Source organism: Dermacentor silvarum, chromosome 8 (genome assembly GCF_013339745.2).
Source record: "Dermacentor silvarum isolate Dsil-2018 chromosome 8, BIME_Dsil_1.4, whole genome shotgun sequence".
Taxonomy (NCBI): domain Eukaryota; kingdom Metazoa; phylum Arthropoda; class Arachnida; order Ixodida; family Ixodidae; genus Dermacentor; species Dermacentor silvarum.
In genome coordinates, this window is record NC_051161.1 from 78,823,353 (window position 1) to 78,846,124 (window position 22,772).

The window sequence follows — 22,772 nt, forward strand, 5'->3', positions numbered from 1 at the left end:
GCGATGTGCGCCCGCTTTGATAACTTTCGAGGGAAGAACGGTTCCGAGGTAAATCACCTTCGACGGAGGCGAGCTACGCTGCCTACCCTATCGACACACGGTCAAGGTATGCTAAGCGTGCCATCTAATGGGGCATCGAACCGACGTTTGCACCCCCCCCCCCCCCCGGACAAACCCACCTGCGAAAGATGCGGTGCAGCGGTGCCTAGTGAGGGACACGACTGCAAACTGAAGTGTTCGTTGCGCGATGGCGATCACGGGACGGCGTCGAAAGAATGCCCTAAGAGACTGCTACCAGCCCCACGCTCGTCGTACAGGTCACGCAAGGAACAGCACACAAAGACAACACCACGACGGAACAACCGAGCAAGGGTCGCCGACAACTATCCCGATCTCGGACCCACTCCAGGTCCAGACCCAGGGCGGCATCGCAACAACGAGGCGGCATCAGATCCAGATCCGAGAGCCGATCCAGGTCCAAGAACAGAACTCAAAACCCTGAGTCCAAGAGCAGTAGGTCGAAAACCCTGATTGACGTGACCTCCAAGGAACAACAGGTGAGCTGGGCAGAACACTGCCTCCCGAAGTCACAGAGACAAAATGACAAAACCAAGCCACACATACAGCCATCACGAGACGCAGACACAAGCACGAACACTGTACAGGCGCTTGTGGCCCTAGTGCAGGAACTGCGCGTAGAGATAGCCGAATTGCGCGCACAGCCAAAGGAGGAGGAAAGCCGAAACAAGCCACCAGCGCAAGAAAGTTCGCCCGAACCCCGAACACCGCCACAGCCACCGCAGCGCATCCACTGCCTCGGTAGTGCAGGAGACCGTCGAGGAAATGAACACCGATTCGCCGCCCGAACCAAATGCGACAACACAACCGATCGATGCGCGAATAAAACGTGCGAAAAAGGTACTCATGAAAATCGGAAAGCCATCCAAGAGCTACATATGCAAATGGAGAAGGGCTACGACGAGATCCGACAGATGATAACGCATCTGCACGAGGTTTTCACCCCTCTGGTAAACGATCAACGCCACAAGAAGCCGCGAGTTTATCCACACAGAGAGGTGTTTATCCACAGAGACAGAGAGTTTATCCACACACCCACACAGTTGTAGGTAGTTCACGCGCCAAAAACTTCAATGCGCGTGTCCGAATGAGTACTACACGTTCGGATGTTTCAATAACTGAGATTCGTTATCTGCTTGCTCGCTCATGATAATGCAATGGCAGAACTTAAGCAGTCGGTAAGTTTAGTGAATGTGAAGCAAAAATCGACCTACCGAATTGGCAGTGAATGACAACGGTTCGCATCCGTACAGCACGGACTCTTGGGCCGCCGATCCACCGCACAAGGCCGCCCTCCACCGATGATCGCCTGTGTGTGGCCGTAGCACTACCACGAGTTGTTGAAGTTGCACTAGCTTCTTGCAATTTCCGATAACATTGGTGGAATTGAACTTCACTGAGATCCCAGAAGGCGTTCATAAACGCGGTCAGATGACTTCACAACGCGACACAGTCGCATAACGTCGCTGGTTCAAAAAAAATGACGATAATTGCCGAAAACAGTCGCTTGTTCTGCCGGCTCATGCCATGTTTTTACTCCTTCCCGGCAGCGCAGTCTTTCCTCCTCCTCCGCCATCAAAGCAACGCCCACAGGCGACGACTTCTTAGTCTATTCGTTCTATTCTGTCGCCTTGCGGTTTTCTTTCACTTTTGAGACCACACTCCTCAACGCAGACAGTATCTCCCTTACAGCTCCTTGCAGCTTTTGCTTTGTAGCACTGGGCCTCTTCGATTATCCGTCCCTGACAGTCCGGGACTGTCCAAGGCGGTGCTTTCAGCCAATGAACGTTGCGTATGCAGCATCTCGGACAGTCCGCGACTGTCAGGGACGGATAATCGAAGAGGCCCACTCTCTCAACGCTTATGCGCGCTTTTTGGGTGGAAAATTTGCAGGGATGCATACAAACGTTGCGTTTGCTCATTGGCCGCATATAGCCGTGACCAGCGCGTCGCCTCTGTTTTGTCACGCATGCTCTCGCTTGAAAGTACGCTTATACGCGATGGTGTGGGCCGAACTGAAAACATACCGTTTATACAGAGGACGTTATGGAGGCCATAACTAAGATTGGAGAATCCGCTGAAAATTGTCTGAGAACTTCAATTGCAAAAACGTTATGGAGGCCATAACTAAGAGTGGAGAATCTGCTGAAAATTTTCTGAGAACTTCAATTGCAAAAGAGATCAAATTCAGGAAAGAATCCACTTCGCAGAATCCGATAAGTAGTAATACTTATCTCGGGCGAATTGCTGACGTCTAGGCTGTTTTAATAAACGCTTTCATAAAATAAATATTCCATGTATAAGTGTACAATTTTCTCTCGGCTAGGCAAGGATGTATATATATATATATATATATATATATATATATATATATATATATATAGATCAGTGAAGCAAAGAATCGCAGGAGCCGACCCAGAAATCGTTTAAAAAAGAAAAGCACGTAGGAACGAGGACTTTACAAGTAAAGTACTGTTATATGTTTTTCCTACGTGCTTCTATTTTTTAACTACATATATACGCATATATATATATATATGCATATATATATATGCATATATACATATATATATATATATGTATATATATATATATGCGTATATATGTAGTTAAAAAATAGAAGCACGTAGGAAAAACATATAACAGTACTTTACTTGTAAAGTCCTCGTTCCTACGTGCTTTTCTTTTTTAAACGATTTCTGTGTCGGCTCCTGCGATTCTTTGCTTCACTGAACTATATATATATATACATATCCTATATCCTTGCCTAGCCGAGAGAAAATTGTATATATATATATATATATATATATATATTCGCGTTTACTGCTTGCTCTTTACTGTATGTGCTGTATCATATCTTACTGCAATGCCATTCAGTTTAGCATATGCCCTGTACTCCCTGCCTCGATGTATAATCTTCCCACTGTAACGTACGTGCTTTGCAGCAACATAATTAACCATAGTTCCCTGCTGCACTTGAGCTTAAACATAGGCGTAGCGCTTATGTTTTTAAATAATGCTTTCATAAACAAAAATTTCATATATGAATATACTATTTATCAGCTCGCCGAACGCATATAGATATATATTTCCATCCGCTACAATTTAAACAAAATTATACTGATTACACGCTTGAAAAGGCGCTGTCCACTAGAGCTGCATTTTCGCAGTCAAAGAAGTGGGCAATCTAGTAGTGAAACAGGTAAGCTGGCCAAACTTAAGTTAGTAATGCAGAGATGATTGGAAGACATCAATATTGAGCATCGCCTCAGAGCAACTACACGAGGGCTTCCGTCAGCACACGTTCGCGCTTCCAGCAAAGGACTGTTCTTTACCTCAATTTTTTTTTCGACCAAGTTCACAAAGTGTTATATTATTATGGGTAAATGGGGTTTATTTACATGCCAGGTAATAATTGGCATCGAATGAACGCCGCCAGCTTTCTTCTTCGCCCTCTTTTCTCCAGGACCATACTGGAGCAATATGCATGGTGTCATCTCTACGTTTCCCAGTCCGGCGGTGACATCGAATTATAGCAAGCGATTAATGGCTCTACTAGACCCGCTTGTATGAACAGACCGAATAAGACAAGGATAACCGGGGTGGCAGGTACAAAAACGAGCTTTGGACGTGTGATGACAATGCGAAAATGCGAATGGACCTTTTAAAAATGTCGCGCACGCCCCTATAGCAACTACCCGCCGATAATCACGTATGAAAACGTTTTGGCTTCGCTGCCGTCTGCTACCGCCATGTGTTTAAATGGTCGTTGTCATACGCACAGGCATCGTGCAACCTTTTCCAGCTGTTCTACGTCATCGAGCGCCCTGCAAGCATCCTGGAGTTTCTGCAGATGTGCAAGCATTCGAGCAGCATGCTTCGAGGCTAGAAAAAAATGCCAACGAGATTTCTTTTTTTTTTGCGTCGTTTGTTAGTGGGAGCGATGGCTCTTGTCATTAGCTTCTCGCTGTGGTGCTGCGGATTTGATTTCGTGCTTGTTTCGTTTTCACCTGACAAACACGCGTGGAAAAAAATTCACGCAGAAACTCCTCTGGGAGTTGTCGAAGTATGCGCAAGCATTGCGCCACTTGCTCATCTTCACGCAGCCCGGTGTCATTATCAATGTTATGAAACTAGATTCGACCAGCCTAAACCCTTATCAACCCTCAACGGTCATTATCAGCCTTATCGAACATGATCCGACCCTTATCAACTCTTATCCGTACTTATCACCCTGGATGTCCAGCGAAGCTGTTGCAAAACCACCACTACAATTGTTGAGTGGGATATGCAATGCTTCATTGATGGTTCGGATGCTTGTTTAGAGCTTGTTCTTTATTTAAACGTATCATGTTTTGTGTATTGTATGAGTGATTTCAATGAATGTATGCACTGCTCACTTCACTTTCCTGAGCGCTTGCAGCCTCTTCCTTAAGGGCGCATGAGCCATTGTTAAGGGGATATGAGCCATTGCATTCGTCTTACGTTACGGGAAAATTTCTCGTTGGGTAGGCATAGGAACGCTTACGCATAAAAAAAAAGTTATAACGCATACGCATGGGCACGTACATGCGACGACACGGTGTGCGACTTTGGTTTCCGCCTCAATCACAGAACGTGGGGCGGTGTAACTTAAATATGTTCCAATTTGTTTCTGTTCCATTTCTGCCCCTTGCCCTCCACGATTGGTCATATGTTTTTCGGGCTGCCGCCATATTCCTGTCGGTCACGCGATGTTGATGAAAACCACGAAAACTTACCGTCTGCTTTGACGGGTACACACTGATTATGCATGATTTGGCCGAAAAAAAAAGGAAAATGATTTTTGACGATGTTTTGCCTTCTTTGCCATTAGCCCTCCACTATTCGTCAAACTCCCCACGTCAAAGGGCATTATTATGTCGAACAAAATTGAATTTTCTTTCGGAATAGCCGCAGACAGCCCCGTTCCAATAGGAATAAAAGATGGCTGCCCTCCTATCCCTCGGGCACTGGCTACTCGCAGCAGCCGGGGATAATTCAGCGACGTTAACCAACTGATAGCCGCAAACGCACTGTGGCACGCTGCCGCCAGCGCCGTTCCACACTCCCCTCACCATCATCACTATCATAACAAGAACATGGCGATCGCCTACAGGCGCTCGTAACTGTAGTCAGTAAGAAACTGTGTCATACTTCGAAGTCGAGTTTCCTTAAGCTAACAAATTAACCTTAAACTGACTAAACGTAGCGAACGGCTCCGCGTCTTCCACCGGGATATTGCTGTGACCCTCTCGGAGGCTGTTACTAACTTGCTGACAATATGGTTACACTTAAAAAGAACGCCAATAATAAAATAACAAGGCAAAGACAACACCTATTATCTCTTTCCTTTCGCTCCAATTATTATTTATACAGCCAGCTTCACTATACGTCAGAGTGTACCGCTATGGTAAACATTAACGATTAGAGGTTTGCCAGTGTAAATGCCGGCTGGCTACGCTGTACTAGGGAAAGGGCAAATTGAAAAGGGATATAAGGAATAAGAGTTAATAGAAGGAGAGACCTGTCTTTACCTCTTTTTTACCTCTTCCTTTCCACGCTCCTTTGCGAACACAATGGAGATTATTGATAATGCGTTGCTTTATATTTACATCTGTCGTTTACAATATCGTGACAAACCTTATCATCACTTGCGGCGAAAGGGCAGGGGATTCGGGGTGAAAAGTTATTTAGCGAGTGGGAGTATAGTCTAACAGTATGTGCAAGGCTGAAAAGACGCACAATATACATCCTTTTCATACTCGAAAAAGAACCATTTCATCCACGGAACTCAATAGAGATTGAAGAGTACTGTGCAGAAATAGCTAAGCAACAATGGAGTGAGATTTGCTCGGTGGTGGATGGGCGAATGCGCATGGGAGGAAAGTGGAACCTCCTTAAACATTTGCTTGACGGCTCGCAGGCAAAAAGTAACCAAATGCTTGCAATTGATAGGATAGTGCGCAAGCACACAGAGAAGGGAGGTGCAGAGACGGTCCTCATCATGAAGCTGGCTAATCGATATCTCCCGATGGGCCCGGCTGGTCATCGAGACTATCCCAGCTAGCGGGGGGGGGGGGGGGGGAAGAGGTGGGGGAGCTGGACGTCCCCTTTACAGAGGCTGAGATGAGAGAGGTATTACATAACCTTAATGGCCACTCGGCCTCCGGGCCGGATGGTATTTCCAACCGCCTCCTTCGCAACCTGGATGATAAGTCCATCACGAAGTTGACGGAAGAAATAAACAGGATATGGGAATCGGGAACGGTTCCTGAGTCCTGGAGTACTGCTTCGGTGGTCCTCATTTCTAAGCCAGGGAAACCTCTAGCCCCGGAAAACCTGCACCCGATATGGCTAACCTCTTGTGCGGGTAAGGTTGCCGAACACGCTATTCACAATAGGATTTAAAAGTATATCAAGGGCAGGGAACTATTTCCGTACAATATGGTAGGCTTCATAACCGCACTCTCCACACAAGATGTGATGCTTCTTATCAAACGTTAAATTATCGACCGCAGGACTAGAGATATTAGAGGAATACTCGCCCTGGATCTGGCTAAGGCTTTTGACAATATCTCACATTTGAGGCGGTCTCGGAGCTAAATTTGGCACGGAGATTCCACATATATGTTAGATCCTTTCTTAAGGATAGAGTTGCTACCATCAAAATTGTGCAAATTAAATCTGATAAGTTTGAGTTGGGGGAAAGAGAGACCCCGCAAGAAACAGTAATCTCTCCTCTCTTATTTATTATTGCCATGCCAGGACTCTCGGAGCGCCTATCCTCCGTGCAAAACATTGGCCATGCCTTATAGGCAGACGACATCACGATTTGGTGTCCAGGTGGATCAGATGCGGACGTTAAACAGGCGCTACAAGAAGCACTAAATGTAACGGAAGAATTCTTAACTGAAACAGGGCTCAGCCTCTCACCTACCAAGTCTGAGTTATTGCTGTGCAGGCCGGCGAGAAATGACGTTAGGGGTTTGGTTCCAATGGAACAGATACCTATTGCCTTACACACGAAGGATGGTAAGACTATTCCTCGAGTTAACTCGATCAGGATATTGGGCCTGTTACTGGACGCCAGAGGCTGTAATCAAAGACAATTGCCCACATCACCTCCGAAACGGAGAGTATGCTCCAGCTCATCTCTAGAGTCTCGAATCGAAAAGGTGGACTTGGAGAGGACAGTAATCTCATGATATAACACGCGTTCCTGATGAGCCACATCATTTATGTGTCACTTGCCCAGAATTGGACAAAGACAGAACGGAACAAAACAGACACGCTCCTGCGCAAGAGCATTAAAGGAGTACTGGGATTACCAGTCACCACTAGTACAGAGAAGCTTAAGCAGCTGGGCATGCATAATATCATCTCGGAGGTAATAGAGGCCCAAAGAACAGCACAAATTGTCAGGCTATCTACATCCAAAGCCGCAGACGTTTACTAGACTCAGTGAACTTAGCTCCAAGCCTAATTAACGACCATGAGGAATCACTCTCGAAAAAAAATCCGGGCGTAATTCGCTGTTAGTCCTTTTCCTTAGAATGTTCACCCACAGTATAGTATTTGGCGACGCAAGGCTCGCACGCGGAGGAAATCTTGCACAGCGACCCATTACTTACTTTCTACGAAATAATTTCTTACTACCAGTTCGAGCGGAGGACTTTTCCACTACCGCATCCTAAGCTTAACAGGTCTCAATCATCGACTTTTAGAGTGCTCTAAATGGGGTCCTTTCCTTCGAGGGGCTTTCTAAGTCGCATCGCCCCAAATATAGAGCCACACTGTCCAGATTGTGGTTTGCATTTCTGTACATTGGCTCACATGCTCTGGCAATGCCCTGCGTTACGTAACGCAGCGTTCAACAAAGAAGCGGACTGGGACAATGCCTTTAAAAGCGGCGTACTCTCAGTTGAACTCCAGGCTGCCTAGAGGGCCTGCGAAAGAGCGGAGGACCACGGTCTTCCTGCCCCTACGTGTACGCGGCCAGCGACTACTAGACTTCCCACAGGGTGTCCCCACGCAGTTCCTCAATACCAAATAAAGTTCATGTCTGTCTGTCCGTCTGTCATCCACGTTCAAAATGCAATATGCAGTTTGCCCGAGCATTCCGAAAAACGTTGTCGTTAGACTAAACAAAGCCGAAGAGATGCACCGATGAGACAGGTGTGCATGTGAGACAGGTGTCACGATGCTGATGTCCAGGTTCTTCCTACCTCACATTGCATTTTTGTTTTGTTCGCATGACAAGCTGATAAATGCTCGCCGCATAAATCCGAACTCCTCCTCTATCGACCCACACTCAAAGGCAGACCACCCAAGTGCTACAACCGGAACCGAGTCTACGAAGAAATCCCAATTCGCCCCAAAAACAGCAGGACTATCCCGATAGTGGAACAGATCAGAATCCTAGGACTCATCATCGAATCCAAGGGCACTAACGGAGAAACCGTCAAGAGGCTAGTAACTAAAGTCACCAACGCAATAAGGCTAATCAAGAGAGTCACAAACAAACACCATGGAATGAAAGAAGCTAACGTCGTCAGACTTATATATTCCTTCGCCATAAGTCACATTATATACGTGGCGGCATACCTCAATTGGTATTCAGCAGAAAAAGCTAAGATCAACGCACTCATACGAAAGGCGTACAAGCAAGCTCTAGGCCTTTCACATAGCACCAGCACCGAGCGACTACTTCAACTGGGTGTACACAACACGTTAGAGGAACTGATAGAGACTCAACAGATTGCTCAGTTGGAGAGACTAGCCGGTTCGCGCACGGGCAGGAATATCCTCAGCAAATCAGGGATAACCTATCATAATCAACAAGGATATAAAGTATCGGTTCCCAAGGTAATCAGGCAAAAAATCCAGGTCCCCATTCTGCCTAAAAATATGCACCCCGAACTTGATCAGGGAAGGGGGTAAAGCAGAGCTAAAGCTCTACTCAAGGCATACGGTAGAGACAAGGAGGCGTTTTTTGTGGACGCAGCGGAGTACCCGAGTCACGAATCCTACGTCGCAGTAGTATTAAACTCCGACCACGAGTGCATAAGCGCATGCTCGATACACTCTAATAATAGTGAAATTGCTGAAGAAGTACCTATAGCTCAGGCCTTAATTTCCCCCAAATGTAGGTACGTCATCAGCGACTCGCAGTCAGCCATCAGAAACTATGCGCGAGGAAGAATATCGCCCGAGGCCGCTAACATACTCCACGGGAAAGCACAGTTCATATCATCAGAGGAATTCGAAGACAGATACATCATTTGGTTCCCAGCCCACACCTCCTGTGAGTCCCTCGCTCCCAACCTCAATGAGGAAGCCCACCGCGTCGCGCGAGGTCTCATTTACCGCGCTCGCGAAGAAGCTTCCCCCGAAGGAACGGGAGGGGAGACCTGGAAGGAGAAGGACAGAATGTTCAGATTCTGCGACGTCACCCGCTTCTACCAAAAGTCGAGGTGCATATTCCCACCTCCTAGCTCCAAATTAGACAGATCGCAGGCGGTTGACTGGAGGCGACTTCAAACTAGAACCTTCCCCAATCCGGTGCACCTACATCGCATCTACCCCGAACTATACCCAGATGACTTGTGCAAATTATGTAGGACAGAACACGGCACCCTAGAACACATTCTATGGGATTGCGCACATGTTCAGTATGAATATGCAGTCTTCCCAGAACAGCTTGGGGCGCGGTGGAAAGCCGCGCTGATCAGCTCAGATCTACAAGATCAACTATGGACCATCCAGCGAGCTCGAGAGGTGGCCGGGAGACAGGGTCACTCTACCGCTCCTGGAGCGGCCTAGGCCCAGGCCTCAATCCGCTGGTCTGAATAAAGTTGTTTCACTCACTCACTCATGACAAGCTGAGAGGGCGAAAAATGAGCTGCTTGTCACAGTGACCGCAGTATTTTTGCAATGAAAAATAGCTTCTCTCCTCATGTGCCATCTGCTCGAATAAGAAGAGACAATAAAAGCTTTTCACAACGCCGACGCATTCACTTGGGTTACTTTCATAATCAACAAGCGTAACTTCGGTCTTCTACGGCAGTTATCAAACAATGAGTACGATGAGGGCATAGCCCGAGTTGGAGGCGGGGCAACGTGTAGAAGAGGTCCGGAAGCAATGAGGACGTTCTCATCTCAATGCAGAGCTTCTTTTAACAGTTGCTCAGCAGGGACACTTGATAACTCGCAAACAAAAGTTATTGCGTCTACGGCAGTTATCAAACAATGAGTACGATGAGGGCATAGCCCGAGTTGGAGGCGGGGCAACGTGTAGAAGAGGTCCGGAAGCAATGAGGACGTTCTCATCTCAATGCAGAGCTTCTTTTAACAGTTGCTCAGCAGGGACACTTGATAACTCGCAAACAAAAGTTATTGCGACCTTTTTTTTTCATTATCAAGATTTTGCGATATAAATTACTATGCGAAATTAGGTCCTCATTCACAGTTGAAACCGAGTGTCATGAAACTATTCCCAACGTTCCTTGGCATGGACAGCTTATGCTGGCATTGGGCTCCTTGATTACAGCGAGCGATCCGGGTGAAAGCGCATTGAACCCTAACCGTATCTGCAACATTTTGCAGTATTCCGAGTAACAACACGTGCCTACCTCGGTGGCTGTCACGACAAGAATCAGGCCTGCCGGGTTCAGCAAGAAATCAACCGCCGGCCGTGCTGAGTCAACTCAAGCGCCTGCGCGGAGCAGCGTCCCCTCAACTGGGAGGCTATATATAAGGCGGTGGCCCGTTTTCAGCACTTTATTGCAGCGAGCTATCCGGGTGAAAGCGCATCGAAGCAAGCCCTAACCGTATCTGCAATATTTTGCAGGTATGTAATAATTTCTTTTTTTCTTCTCTTTATCCTATTTGAAGAACTCTGATCGCTCACTGTCCAAATGTGTGAAAAACAGCCATGCACTATCAAAGAGCTGTTCAAGCACTTCACTGACAGGAATGTGAGCTTAAAAAAAGAACTTGATGTGAAACAGAGTGTCACATATATGAATGAAACCTTCGAAGAACTTCGGGTGACTAAACAAGAACTGTATGATTTAAAACGAGAGCATACTACTTTGAATGCAGAAAAGGAACGATTGGCACAGTCGCTGGCCAGCACACAGAAAGAACTTACTGAACTAAAGCAATACACAAGGAAAAATTATGTGGGGATAAAGGGAATCCCACAGAACCAGCGCAAATCGCTGGAAGAAGTGGTTAGAAAAATTGGAGACAAAGTAGGGGTCAGTATTGTGTCGTCAGACATCGAGGTCGTTCATCGTGTGCCAACAAAAGAAAAAAAAACAAGAGCAACGTCATCGTGAGGTTCATATTGCGAACAAAGCGTGACACCCTGTTAGTCGCCGCAAAAAAGAAGCGTTTCATGGCCAACGAAATAGGATTCTCTGAAAGGGATGCAGTGTTCATCAACGAGCACCTTTGTCCCGAAAACAAAGCTCTACTAGGTATGTCCATTGCAAAAAAGAAACAGAAGAACTGGAAATTCGTGTGGGTCGCTCAGTCTAAAATTCTTGCAAGGAAGACAGAAAATTCTAGAGCTATTCATATTGCAACAAGGGACGACCTTGCAAAAATTGTGTGACTGAATTAGACGCGCAGCATCGGACGTTACAATCAGTATGTGTATTTCGCTTCACAAACAAGCCAGTTTGAGTTCACACCAGCTACATATCCTGCATTGTAACATGAGAAGCTTGCACAAAAATCATGATTCATTACTGTCCTTACTGGTGTGGCTTAAATGTCGCTACAACATGGTAGCTCTATCAAAAGCTTGGTTAAAAGAATGCGAATTTATATACATTCCTAATTACAACTTTCTGTCCCTCCCAAGACCCACCGCGGTAGCTCAGTCAGCTAAGGCGTTGCGCTGCTGAGCACGAGGTTGCGGGATCGAATCCCGGCCGCGGCGGCCGCATTTCGATGGAGGCGAAATGCAACAACGCCCGTGTGCTTGCGTTGTAGTGCACATTAAAGAACCCCAGGTGGTCAAAATTATTCCGGAGTCCTCCACTACGGCGTGCCTCATAATCAGAACTGGTTTTGGCACGTAAAACACCAGAAAGAAGAAGAAGAAGAATGTCCCTCCCAAGAGTGGCCGAATCTAGAGGTGGTGGTGTGGCACTGTACCTGTCATCGGAAATAAAATATAAGAAACTGGATGTCACAGAAACGAAAACTGGTGAATACGAGATGCTTTTTGTAGAACTCGAACACAAACTTGTAATTGGCATGATATAGAGGCCACCAGACTCAAAACTTCGGCCATTCTTGGATAAACTTGAAAGCACCATAGCAAATTTCGCAAGCACAAGTAACAAGGTGATATTATGCGGAAATTTTAATATAAACGTTGCCGATCAGAGCAATATTGAATATCAAAATCTCATATCGTGCTATGGCTTTCATAACCACATTACAAACCCTACAAGCGTCACAGCAACCATGTCATCTATAATTGATCATATACTTTCTAACTATGATATGAATAGCGTGAATTCGGGAGTCATTCCTGAAAACATAACAGACCATAACAGACACGCTCTTCGAAAAACTGATCGCAAAGCGCGTCACAAGCTATCTTGAAAAATACCGCATACTTTCAAACGCAAAACACGGTTTTCGAACCGGTTACTTTGTTACAACAGCCGTAAGCTCACTAACATAAATTATAAACCAAGCACTTAACAAGACTACTTCGCACTTGGCGTGTTCTTGGATATTAGAAAAGCGTTTGACTCGGTAGATCACAGTATACTACTGCGAAAATTGGAACAATATGGTTTTAGAGGACAAGTACTTGGCTTTTTTCGCAGCTATTTAACAAATCGTAAGCAATACGTAGTAGTTAGAGGCATAGAATATTCACTAAAGACAGTAAAACCGGGCGTTCCGCAAGGGTCGGTACTGGGTCCAATACTCTTTTCTCTCTTCATTAACGATTATCCTAGATCACTCACATTTTCTAATTCTATCTTATACGCGGATGATACAGCTCTAATAATTCCACGACAGTCACTACAGGAAGCCGAAGAAATCGCTCAAAGTGAGCTGCAGAATACTTTAGCGTGGCTTGAAACTAACAAACTTATTTTAAACTCCAAAAAGACCAAGTATGTAGTATTTGCTTCTAACCGAAAAACTACCCCTACTAAGTGCAACTTGTACCTCGGAAACACAATAATTCAACAAATTAGTAGTTATAAATATCTGAGAATAACTCTCGGCGCGTCGCTGCACTGGGCTCCACATATTGAACAAGTAACAAAAAAAAATTGTTTTTGGTTGTTATACTATATTAAAGGGGCGGAAACACTTCCACCCCCAAACATTACGGCTCACTTATTTCAGCATTTTTCACGGCCATTTGACATACTGCATAGAATCTTGTGGTTTCACCCAAGATTCTATGCATTTCACCCATGGGAGCGGCCCAGACACCACTTGTTTTCCGTGCTCACGTTGGTTTCGACGGGAATTCAGGGCGCAGGCTCCTTTCCCAAGCGTATCACCCCTGAAGGAAGCCAAACGCCAGGCCGGGGTACGCTTGTACCCTTTGAACCAGTGGGTGCCCGGCGGCGGTGGGAATCGAACCCACAGCCTCCCGCAGCCGAGGCGGGCGTTCATTGATCCTTTAATCAAAATTCAGAAACGTGCGGTGAGAATAATAGCATCGGCCCCTGGATCGCCACTTGAATGCAGCTTCATGATGGGCAACGGCTCATACGAGAATTCGTACGTGGAATATGCCATAGCTCCTTAACTTATTACTGGTTCTCACTGGTACTCACTCTGATTGGTACAACGGAACTTACACCTCTATTATGAAGATTGTATTTTTTGGCGGGCATGACCCTAAAGCTATATAAATATTGTCTCGCATGTCCTGATACTGTATAGGAGGACAAAAGTGAGGTGTCTATTGTTTGCATACTTTCGAAATGCAAAAAGAAGCTATTGTGCGCGTGCTCGAGCATGTCACGTATCCTGAGAGCGCACGAAAACTACCTGGCTTCGAGAATACCTTTTCATGGCTCCCCAAATGGGCGTTATTTCAGGGAAATAGCACGCCCATTTGTCGGACACGCCCAGTAGTCGGAACAAGAACTAGGGCTGCTTCTGCGTAGCTGTGAGCGTATACGTACCACACACCACGATGCATAGAGTGGTTTGAGCGGAACGGACAGTACACTTCCAGATACAAAGGGTGACGGCTTTCCAAGTTATTTCCTTCAGGGAAATAACCTTCCGGGAAATAATAAGGAAAGAATAAACAGTAAATCTGTCAAGTACATCACTGTTAAAAAATTCAAGGGCTAGCATATTCCAGCTAGAGCTATATAGCTATACGTGCTGCAGCAGCCCAACACACGATCAGTTCAACCCCAGTTACAGCAAGCACTGTTTATTCAAGCAAAAAGCTCAATGTAACGGTGCTGCGTCGAAACATTAACCACAGTCTACATAATTTAGATGGCGCTGGGGTGGCTTTTTGTGTAAGCGTGACAGTGGTTCCGTAGCCTGTGATCATGCGGCCCATCGTGTAAACCAGGCTCGAGAACAGACATCCTCACACGAGGTGACCACTTTTTGCACTCGAGAGTTTGTCTTTTACAATTTCAGACCACGCGCGGAGTCTTGTCTTGTATAAACAGTCTTAACCATTACTGCCATTACGGATAAGTGTTGATAAATCGCGACATAAAAAAAAATAGTGCTGTATGCAGTTTTGCGATAATCGTAGACTCTATGCCACCTTTATTATAATCTTGATAAGAGAGTGCATATACATACTAATGAATGTACAAGCAGAGTCAGCGTCTTTCTCAATTTTTTGGAGTACTGTCCCTCGAAGTACAGTCGTAATTGAAAATATATTCACATGGGTGAAGCGTCACGCTTCTGTGGCACTTCTGTGAAGAGTCGTCTATATAGAGTGTTTAGAAGAACATGTTGTTGGGCGAGTTGGTACATATTAGCGAACATTGTTTAACTGCTCGAAAAAACGGACCGTTTCTGTGGTCCGTTTTTTCGCGCAGTTAAACAATGTTCGCTTATATAGAGTGTGTTTTTCTTTAATGTTAACAGAACTGTTTCTTCACCAGCTGTGAAATGTACGACACGAGAAGCGACAGACATTACTCTTCGCTAGAAATCAAAACTCGTAATCTAGTAAATCTCAAAATATCGCTAAGATGTTTTAAACTAATTACATTACAGTAAACATGTTTTTGTTTACGAATGGGAGGTCGTCAGTTTGCGTGGCATATCCACTTGAAATAAAATCTGAGGATGACGCAAAATTTGAGGCATGCGTTCCCAAAGTGTATGCGTAAATGTATTGGTATTCCAGATATACTTATCTAAAAAGTGTATGCTAAAGCCTATTCTTTTGAACGTGAGTGGAGCAAAAGTCAACTTTTGCGCAAGATTGCTGGCAAGTACCTCAAAACTGGTGCTAGTTTGAAAATTCGCTAGCGAATATGCCTTGAGAACTCACTGACTTCAATGCGTGAATTGTAATATGTGCTCTCAAGCACGATTGGTTGAAACGTTTAGTCATAAAATCTTTGTAATTATAAATTATACCAATTTCGATTTTTCGTGCAAGTAATGTGTGCATCATTTAGTAATTCATCCTAATGATTAGAATTGTGCTATCTGCCATGAGCAACTTTTTGGCATCTAACAAAAATAAAAAATAGCTGGTAGACTATGATGCGCACTTTCGTACTCCAACGCATATCGACAATAAATAAAACTTCATTCATCGCTTATTAGAAGTGGCATATAACTGCGCTTTAATGCACCGTATACCTCGTGTGCTTTGGGTTGTTCAGAATGTCTTCACATATATGAAAACGCAGAAGACTCCTAATAAGTTGTCCTGAACACCAGTGAAAGAGAAATATATTGCGAACTACCATCGACCAAAACGACAGCGGCTGTTGTAATACATACAAAACAAAAACACCTTTGGATCATGCAATACGACGTCAGCGAAATGGGCTGCTCTGAAGTCTTTAGGAGTGAGCCTAAAAGGCTGTGATGAGGTGTATATATATATATATATATATATATATATATATATATATATATATATATATATATAATCTATTTATTTATACATCTACATATTTGCAGGCGCATGTTGGAACCAGCTAGCGCCAGACAGGGGTAACTGGAGATCGGCATCAATGCAGGCTGCTGATATATATACAGGGTGTTTAATTCAGCGAACATTTTCAAAATAATTTGAGGTTGCCTGTGGCAGATAGCCAATTCTAGCTACTGAGCTGGCCTACTCGAAGAGGCGGACATTACTTGCACAAAAAATGAAATGCATAATCGGCTCATCAGCAAAAATTCACTAATTAAGTTTTTAACCAATTACCTGATGGCCCATATTGCAATTTACAAATTGTGGCCGTGGAGTTCGCAAGGTGGACCTACTTGGAATTAATTCTCAGGATGACACCAGTTTCGAGATGTTAATTCCCGAACTTTGTGGAGAATTGCATTGGCGTTCCAGTTAATTTTGTGCGTCAATGCATAAAGTGACGTTTTGTTAAGAAACTAACTGGAACGCCAATGCATTTCTCCGCAAAGTTCGGGAATTAATATCTCGAAACTGGTGTCACCATGAGAATTCGTTCCAATTGGATCCGCCTTGCGAACTCCACGGCTACAATTTGGAAATTGCAATATGGGCCATCAGGTAATTAGTTAGAAAACTTAATTAGTGAATGTTCGGCAATTATTCAATTATGCATTGCAATTCCTTGTGCAAGTAATGTCCATTTCTTCGAGTAGACCAGCTCATGAACTATAATTGTGCTATCTGCCACAGGCAACCTTTAAGAATTTATGAAAGTGTTCGCTGAAACACCCTGTATATATATATATATATATATATATATATATATATATATATATATATATATTCAGCTTTAGTCATTTGTTTATTTCCTTAACATTACTTTTCCTCATATTGTAGGTTGCAAATTGCTCTTCTTTTTGAGTCATTAGAAGTGCGATGTTGTGTCTGTGTGTGTGTGTGTTTCGCTTTCGTTATGTCAGGTGTTCTTGGCTTGGTATCGCAGAAAAGGTCGGAACTTCGCCATTGTCCCACCTTCCTTTGTTGCGTGACTGTGCCCGCAACAAGACTGGTTCCTTAGGTCCCTGTGTTATACTGAATGAAATGCGTTATAATCTTTCTTCCCGTTCTATTATTGTTGCTTCAAATAACTACCTTGCGTGTGGTACCCAACTGATTAACAGTTACAAGAATTCACTTCGCCTGACGTCATTCTTTCATTTGTACATCAAGTTAACAAAGTGGAGAAGCCGGCAGTTTATTTCTTGCCACGGCGTGGTATCCCGTAGCAAATAAATAAATAAATAAATAAATAAATAAATAAATAAATAAATAAATAAATAAATAAATAAATAAATAAATGCTTGAACCAACAGTGATTGCATATAACCCCGAAATCAAGGAGCCGAAATCGTTGGTCATTCGCTAAACAAAACAGGGTTAACTATCGCAAAGCTAGTCTCCTTTGAACCACCACGGCCACTGAATTAAACGTTTTTGTTTTTGTTTTTTGTCCAGCGGCTGTAGAGCCACCTACAAATGCTTTTAAACCGAGCCACGCAGCAAAGCCACATGTTCAGACCAACACTCGTTACATGCGCAGACTGTCAGGTGTCGTACAGAAAGTGGAATTCTGTGTCATGTGCACGTGAAATTGCAGCTGGTTTCGACAGTTCGTTTCGTTTTTCTGGAGCTTAAGTTTCAGGCACACAAAAAAGCTGTCGTATTCCACGCGTAAGCTCTCCGACAGCTTTTTTTCCCTGGACGCATCTATTCGAGCCCGAATCGTGGCTCCACATCAATCAATGTGTTGTTTACTGACCGTTTTTAAAGGTGTGATAACCTCTCCCGTCAGTTCTTGCTTGTGCAGTACAGGACTTCAGCGTCCTGTCCTGCATATTCTGATGGTTAGGGATACGATAAAGCAGGGCTGCACAACATACGGACCCGCGGGCCACATACGGTTTGAGAGCGGATGTTTAGCGGCCCGCAGCTGGGTACAGATTTATTTCTATGACGTGCTGGTGCATGATCATCACGTGCTGGTGCATGATCATCACGTGCTGGTGCATGATCAGTGCATGACCATTTTTGACAACAAAAACGACAAAGCTTTCCACAATTTTGTGACCAGTTTTCAAGAACATAACAACAATCGGTTGGTACCGTACAGTAAGACCGTGTAATTCACTCGATGACGGAAAAAACAGTGACTATCCATCTCGTGACCTTTGCTTGGTGACGTCGGATGCATGCGACTGCGTTTTGCTGGATATCATTCACACGAATTGTTTGCCGGAGTTAAAGGCGTGCACCGGAAGCGGCCCCTCATTTCATTTTGTAAAATAATTGGGCTCCGATTGACGCTGTGAAGATAGTTGGCCAGCGAAGCTGTGGTATCACCTGATCCGATAGACCAGTGTGACAGTAGCCTTGAACTGGGTCCTGCCGAGCCTGAGCACGATGCCGTTGTGCATATGGCCGTTGCTGTTCCCGTCACCGCTCGTCGTGTTCACGCTGCTCTTCGGGAGTCCTAACTATGCGAGGCCTTTCGCAACGCAAATAAATCAAATTGCTAGGCGGGTTCTTTTATATATGAACGGGCAGTGACGTCACTCCCTGCTTCGTACGCTACAGTTACCGCTTTCCGGTAACTGCAGTATATGTCACCGTTGTCTTTACCGAGAAACGCTTGCGGCGAATGCTTTGCGCGAAGGTCTGGTTGTTGTTTTTTGTTTCTTTCGCCCGCACGGCCAGCACGGCCGCTGCCGCAGATGCGCGGAGGTGAGCGCCATCTGGTGGTGCTGCAAGGATTCCTGCGGCGCGCGCCTTCAGCTGTGACTGTTTGAGGTTTTCTTCATCCTAGTCACATACAGCTTCGCTGTCATGTCTCGATAAAAAACTATGGAAACACAGCTAACGATGCCTTGAAACAGGTCTCTCTCTCTCCGGAAGCGCCTGTACCTGTGATAATATGTCTATTTCAATGACGCTTAACAAGAACCACCTTCTGTCTTCGGTTACCAGCGTTACATAATACAGAACGTGCTGAGGACCGAAAGTCCCTAGACAACAAACATAGACTGCCTTTACGTAAGCAAAATATGAAACTTTTTTTTTTGCTCAAGTGTGGCCCCTGTGGCTATCACAGAAATTTATTTTAACCCTAGATGGTTTTAAGTTGCCTAGCTTCGCGTTATGTAACCACCTCATCTTGGTCACAGTTGCCATTGCGACTTTGGCCTGGGCTAATCTCAACCGACGCTGCATGGCTGCATTCTAAGCACGTCCACGATTTTCTTCTTCATCTGTAGAGCTGCTTTATTGGCTCTACAGCGCAGTCAAGGCAGCGTTCTGCCTTTCGCAGCAGCATGGGCGTTGTCGGCACAAGAACTAGGGCTCCTGCTGCGCACCTGTGAGCGTATATGCACCACGATGCAAAGAGTGGTTTGAGCGCAACGGACAGTACACTTCCAGATACAAAGGGTGAGGGCTTTCCATCGGTCGCATCTGGCGCGCCGTCGACGAGCCGACGCCCGCAAAACCAGTAGCACCACTCCTCGTCATGCCAGCGTTGTGAAACGCCTGGAAGTTGCCAGAGGACTGTTTTCTTCTGCGACGCAACAGTAGTTACATCGCGCGCTACGTTGCAGGAACGTGTCACGCCCCCGTATTCTTACAGCATTGTGTGGGTTACTTCAGCGCGATGCCTACCCTTACTATGGCTTTCGATGCTTTGTTCTTCGGGTGAAACTGTCTAGTGTTTTTTTTTTTCGGCTGTACACAAACGCTCACACCCACTGAGCCAAACTCACTGAGATGCACACATACTTGATCACTTTTTAGCATTGAGGGCACTCATTAGTGAATATGCCAACCAATGGCTGGTTTACATCGGTTACATACGAATGTCCAAAGTCGAAGGAATTGTCATGCACCGCATCGTAACTGAAGGACGAGCAATATTACGTCATTTTGTACAAGCCACTACTAAGGCTCAAAACGCTGCCACTAAAGTTCGGAACATCCCTGTAGATGTGTCTTTGCCCGCAGCAAGACAAAGACAAATCTACCACTATGGGGCACTATGAAGCAGTTCAGTAAAAAAAAAAGAAAAAAAGGAAGAAAAGGCAATTAGGTGAAAGGCTTACTAAGCCAAAACATGCCCAGATATGGCTTCAAGGCAATTGGCAAATAAAGGAAAAACAATGAAGAGGAAAAGGCAGTTCTCACAGTTTAATTTAGGGGTGCAAGGTAGGCATTACTGTGCCTTTAAAAATTCTTGTCTTGTAGTAGGCGCACCATACGGCGGCGCTTACACCATTTGGACAAGGCGTAGTGAGCTCATAAGGATGGATGCTTGACATTTACACGTGATTTCAAGCTTCAGCCATACGTCTTGCCGCTCGCCCAGTCATTGCCGACGACGGATGCCGGAACAGCGGTTTGGTGAACCGCACCGGCGTCTTGCGAAGCCTATCGTAAACTAGAAACAATGGAGGTACTGCTGAGGCAAGCAATGAAAGTGTCACCACGTGACCAAACATGGCTGCGCTTTCGGAAGCGCGCTGAAAGCGTCAATGGCGGGACAGAATGATTTTTTTTTTCAGCTCTGCGCACGTATGCGAGAAAGTGTATTTGCCAAGCTGTTTGTGTGTTGCATGGCTCGACTCGCCAAGTGACCCTTCAGTCGCAAGTGCCAAGTGACTGTCATATCTACGTCCTCATGACAGCAACGAATAAATTATGCTAAAAAACGCACTTTTTGCAGGTTCCGGAGGTTTTGAAACGCACCTCCTTTTTTTTCGTGCTCACGAGGGTTATGACGGGAATTGAGGATGCAGGCTCCTTTCCTAAGCGTATCACCCCTGAACAACGCCGACCGCCAAACCGGGGTACACTTGTGCTCATTTGAACTAGTGGTTGCCCGACGGCGGTGGGAATCGAACCCACAACCTCCCGCAGCCGAGGCGGGCTCTCTACAACTAGGCGGTCAATTTTTCTTCTTTTTCTTTTGTCCCCTTCCTGATTTCACAAAAGAACTGCCCGCCAGCCCTGTTTTGGGCGAGTTCAATCCTGCTTACCAGATATGTGATGTCGAAGAGGCTGTACAAGGTTGGTTTTCTCGAATGCGGTCTCCCTGAGTTCTTCAGCTCTATTCCAGCCAGGCAAGTGCAGACGAGGGTCGCTAGCTTCAGACCTCCTAGTATATAAATATCCATCGTGGCGGCCTCTGAAATATGCAAACATATAAGTAAAAGTCACATATCAACCCAAAAATACGCAAAATTATTTTAGACTGTAAAGCTGGGGCTGACGGAGAGGTTCAATAGAGATGGCAACTTGTTGTCTTGTGTCCTAGGGGAGCGGGTGGCGAGGGGGGGGGGGGGAGGGCGTTGAGGGATGACGAAGGGGGCTAAATAGAGGCGCATACACTAAAGGGACGGTGGTGTCGATGTTGAGACGATTGTGCCACGACGTCTTTTTCTGTCCTTTTGTGTCGCGATGGACAGACCATGGACAAATACAGTGAGTAGGCTTCCTTTCGAACCGTTTATACGGTTTGTTGTGTTCTGTATGTACGATCACTCTAGTAATGGCCTTTTTCGGGGGCTTGTCTCTGTCTGTAGGGTTTGACTTTCATAGAAAGTAATATTGTGGTCGTCATCCTTTTAATGATAGGTGATGGCATTGCGTACTTGAGAGACGGTCCTGACGTCATTCTTGTTTATATGATTATTTCGTTCAGATGGTTTGTTTCCACAATGTAAGCCGTTGATCAGACGGCACAGGTGATCTTGAAGACGACGCCTTGAGACACTTTCTTGGTTGGCGGTCTTTGGTTTGGGAAGAAGGCTATTCAAGGTGTTTTTTGGCTTCTGGGCAAGGTTGAGGCCTTCCTTCTTCAACATCTGGCTAATAGTTTCATGAACGTTTAACTTAAGAAAGGAATACTCCTTTCCGAGCACTAGAGGCAGTGAAGGGTTCTAATTTTTGTCGTTAGGTGCTTCCTCCCTCTTTTATTTTTAGCTGTACCCTGGTTGCCGACTGAGGCCGTTCCGTAGCCATTGTTTGTTTGTTTATGTATATGAACATAAAACATACAAATACAATATCTATTCAAATAAAAACCATATATTATAATTTAAATAAAATGTTTATTTAAAAGCGTAGACGCTTTTGGGCGGGATTGGTCGTTGGGTTTACCTGAATGACAAAACTTTGTTTTGGTTTTTCTGAGTTCGTTGATAATCATTCTTTATTTGTTTCTGTCGGATTTCAATGATGGCGCTTTTTCCATATATTTTTATGTTTTCTCAATAATAACTGCTTAAGCACGTTTTCCAAATCTTCTTCATTGCCAGAACATCTTTCACATCCTTTTATGTCATGAATGAACACCTGTTTGCGGAGAAGTCGACTATACTTTCATGCAGATACCTGACTCACTTTTGTTTAAAACTGCCGCTCATGCCAACTCAGAAGCTTGTCGGGTTTTTAGCATTTATGTCGAAAGCATAGCAAAAGCCCAGTCCAT

At 45.1% G+C, this 22,772-nt stretch overlaps 1 protein-coding gene across 1 annotated transcript in view; it reads right to left on the minus strand.

Moving 5' to 3' along the window:
• The window catches only part of LOC125947678 (uncharacterized), a 30,831-nt gene that overhangs the window by 6,551 nt on the left and 1,508 nt on the right, over positions 1-22,772 (minus strand). The window contains exon 2 of the mRNA XM_049672895.1: positions 21,319-21,467. Coding sequence (XP_049528852.1) covers positions 21,319-21,467 — 149 coding nt within the window. The remainder of the gene's footprint in view (positions 1-21,318; positions 21,468-22,772) is intronic.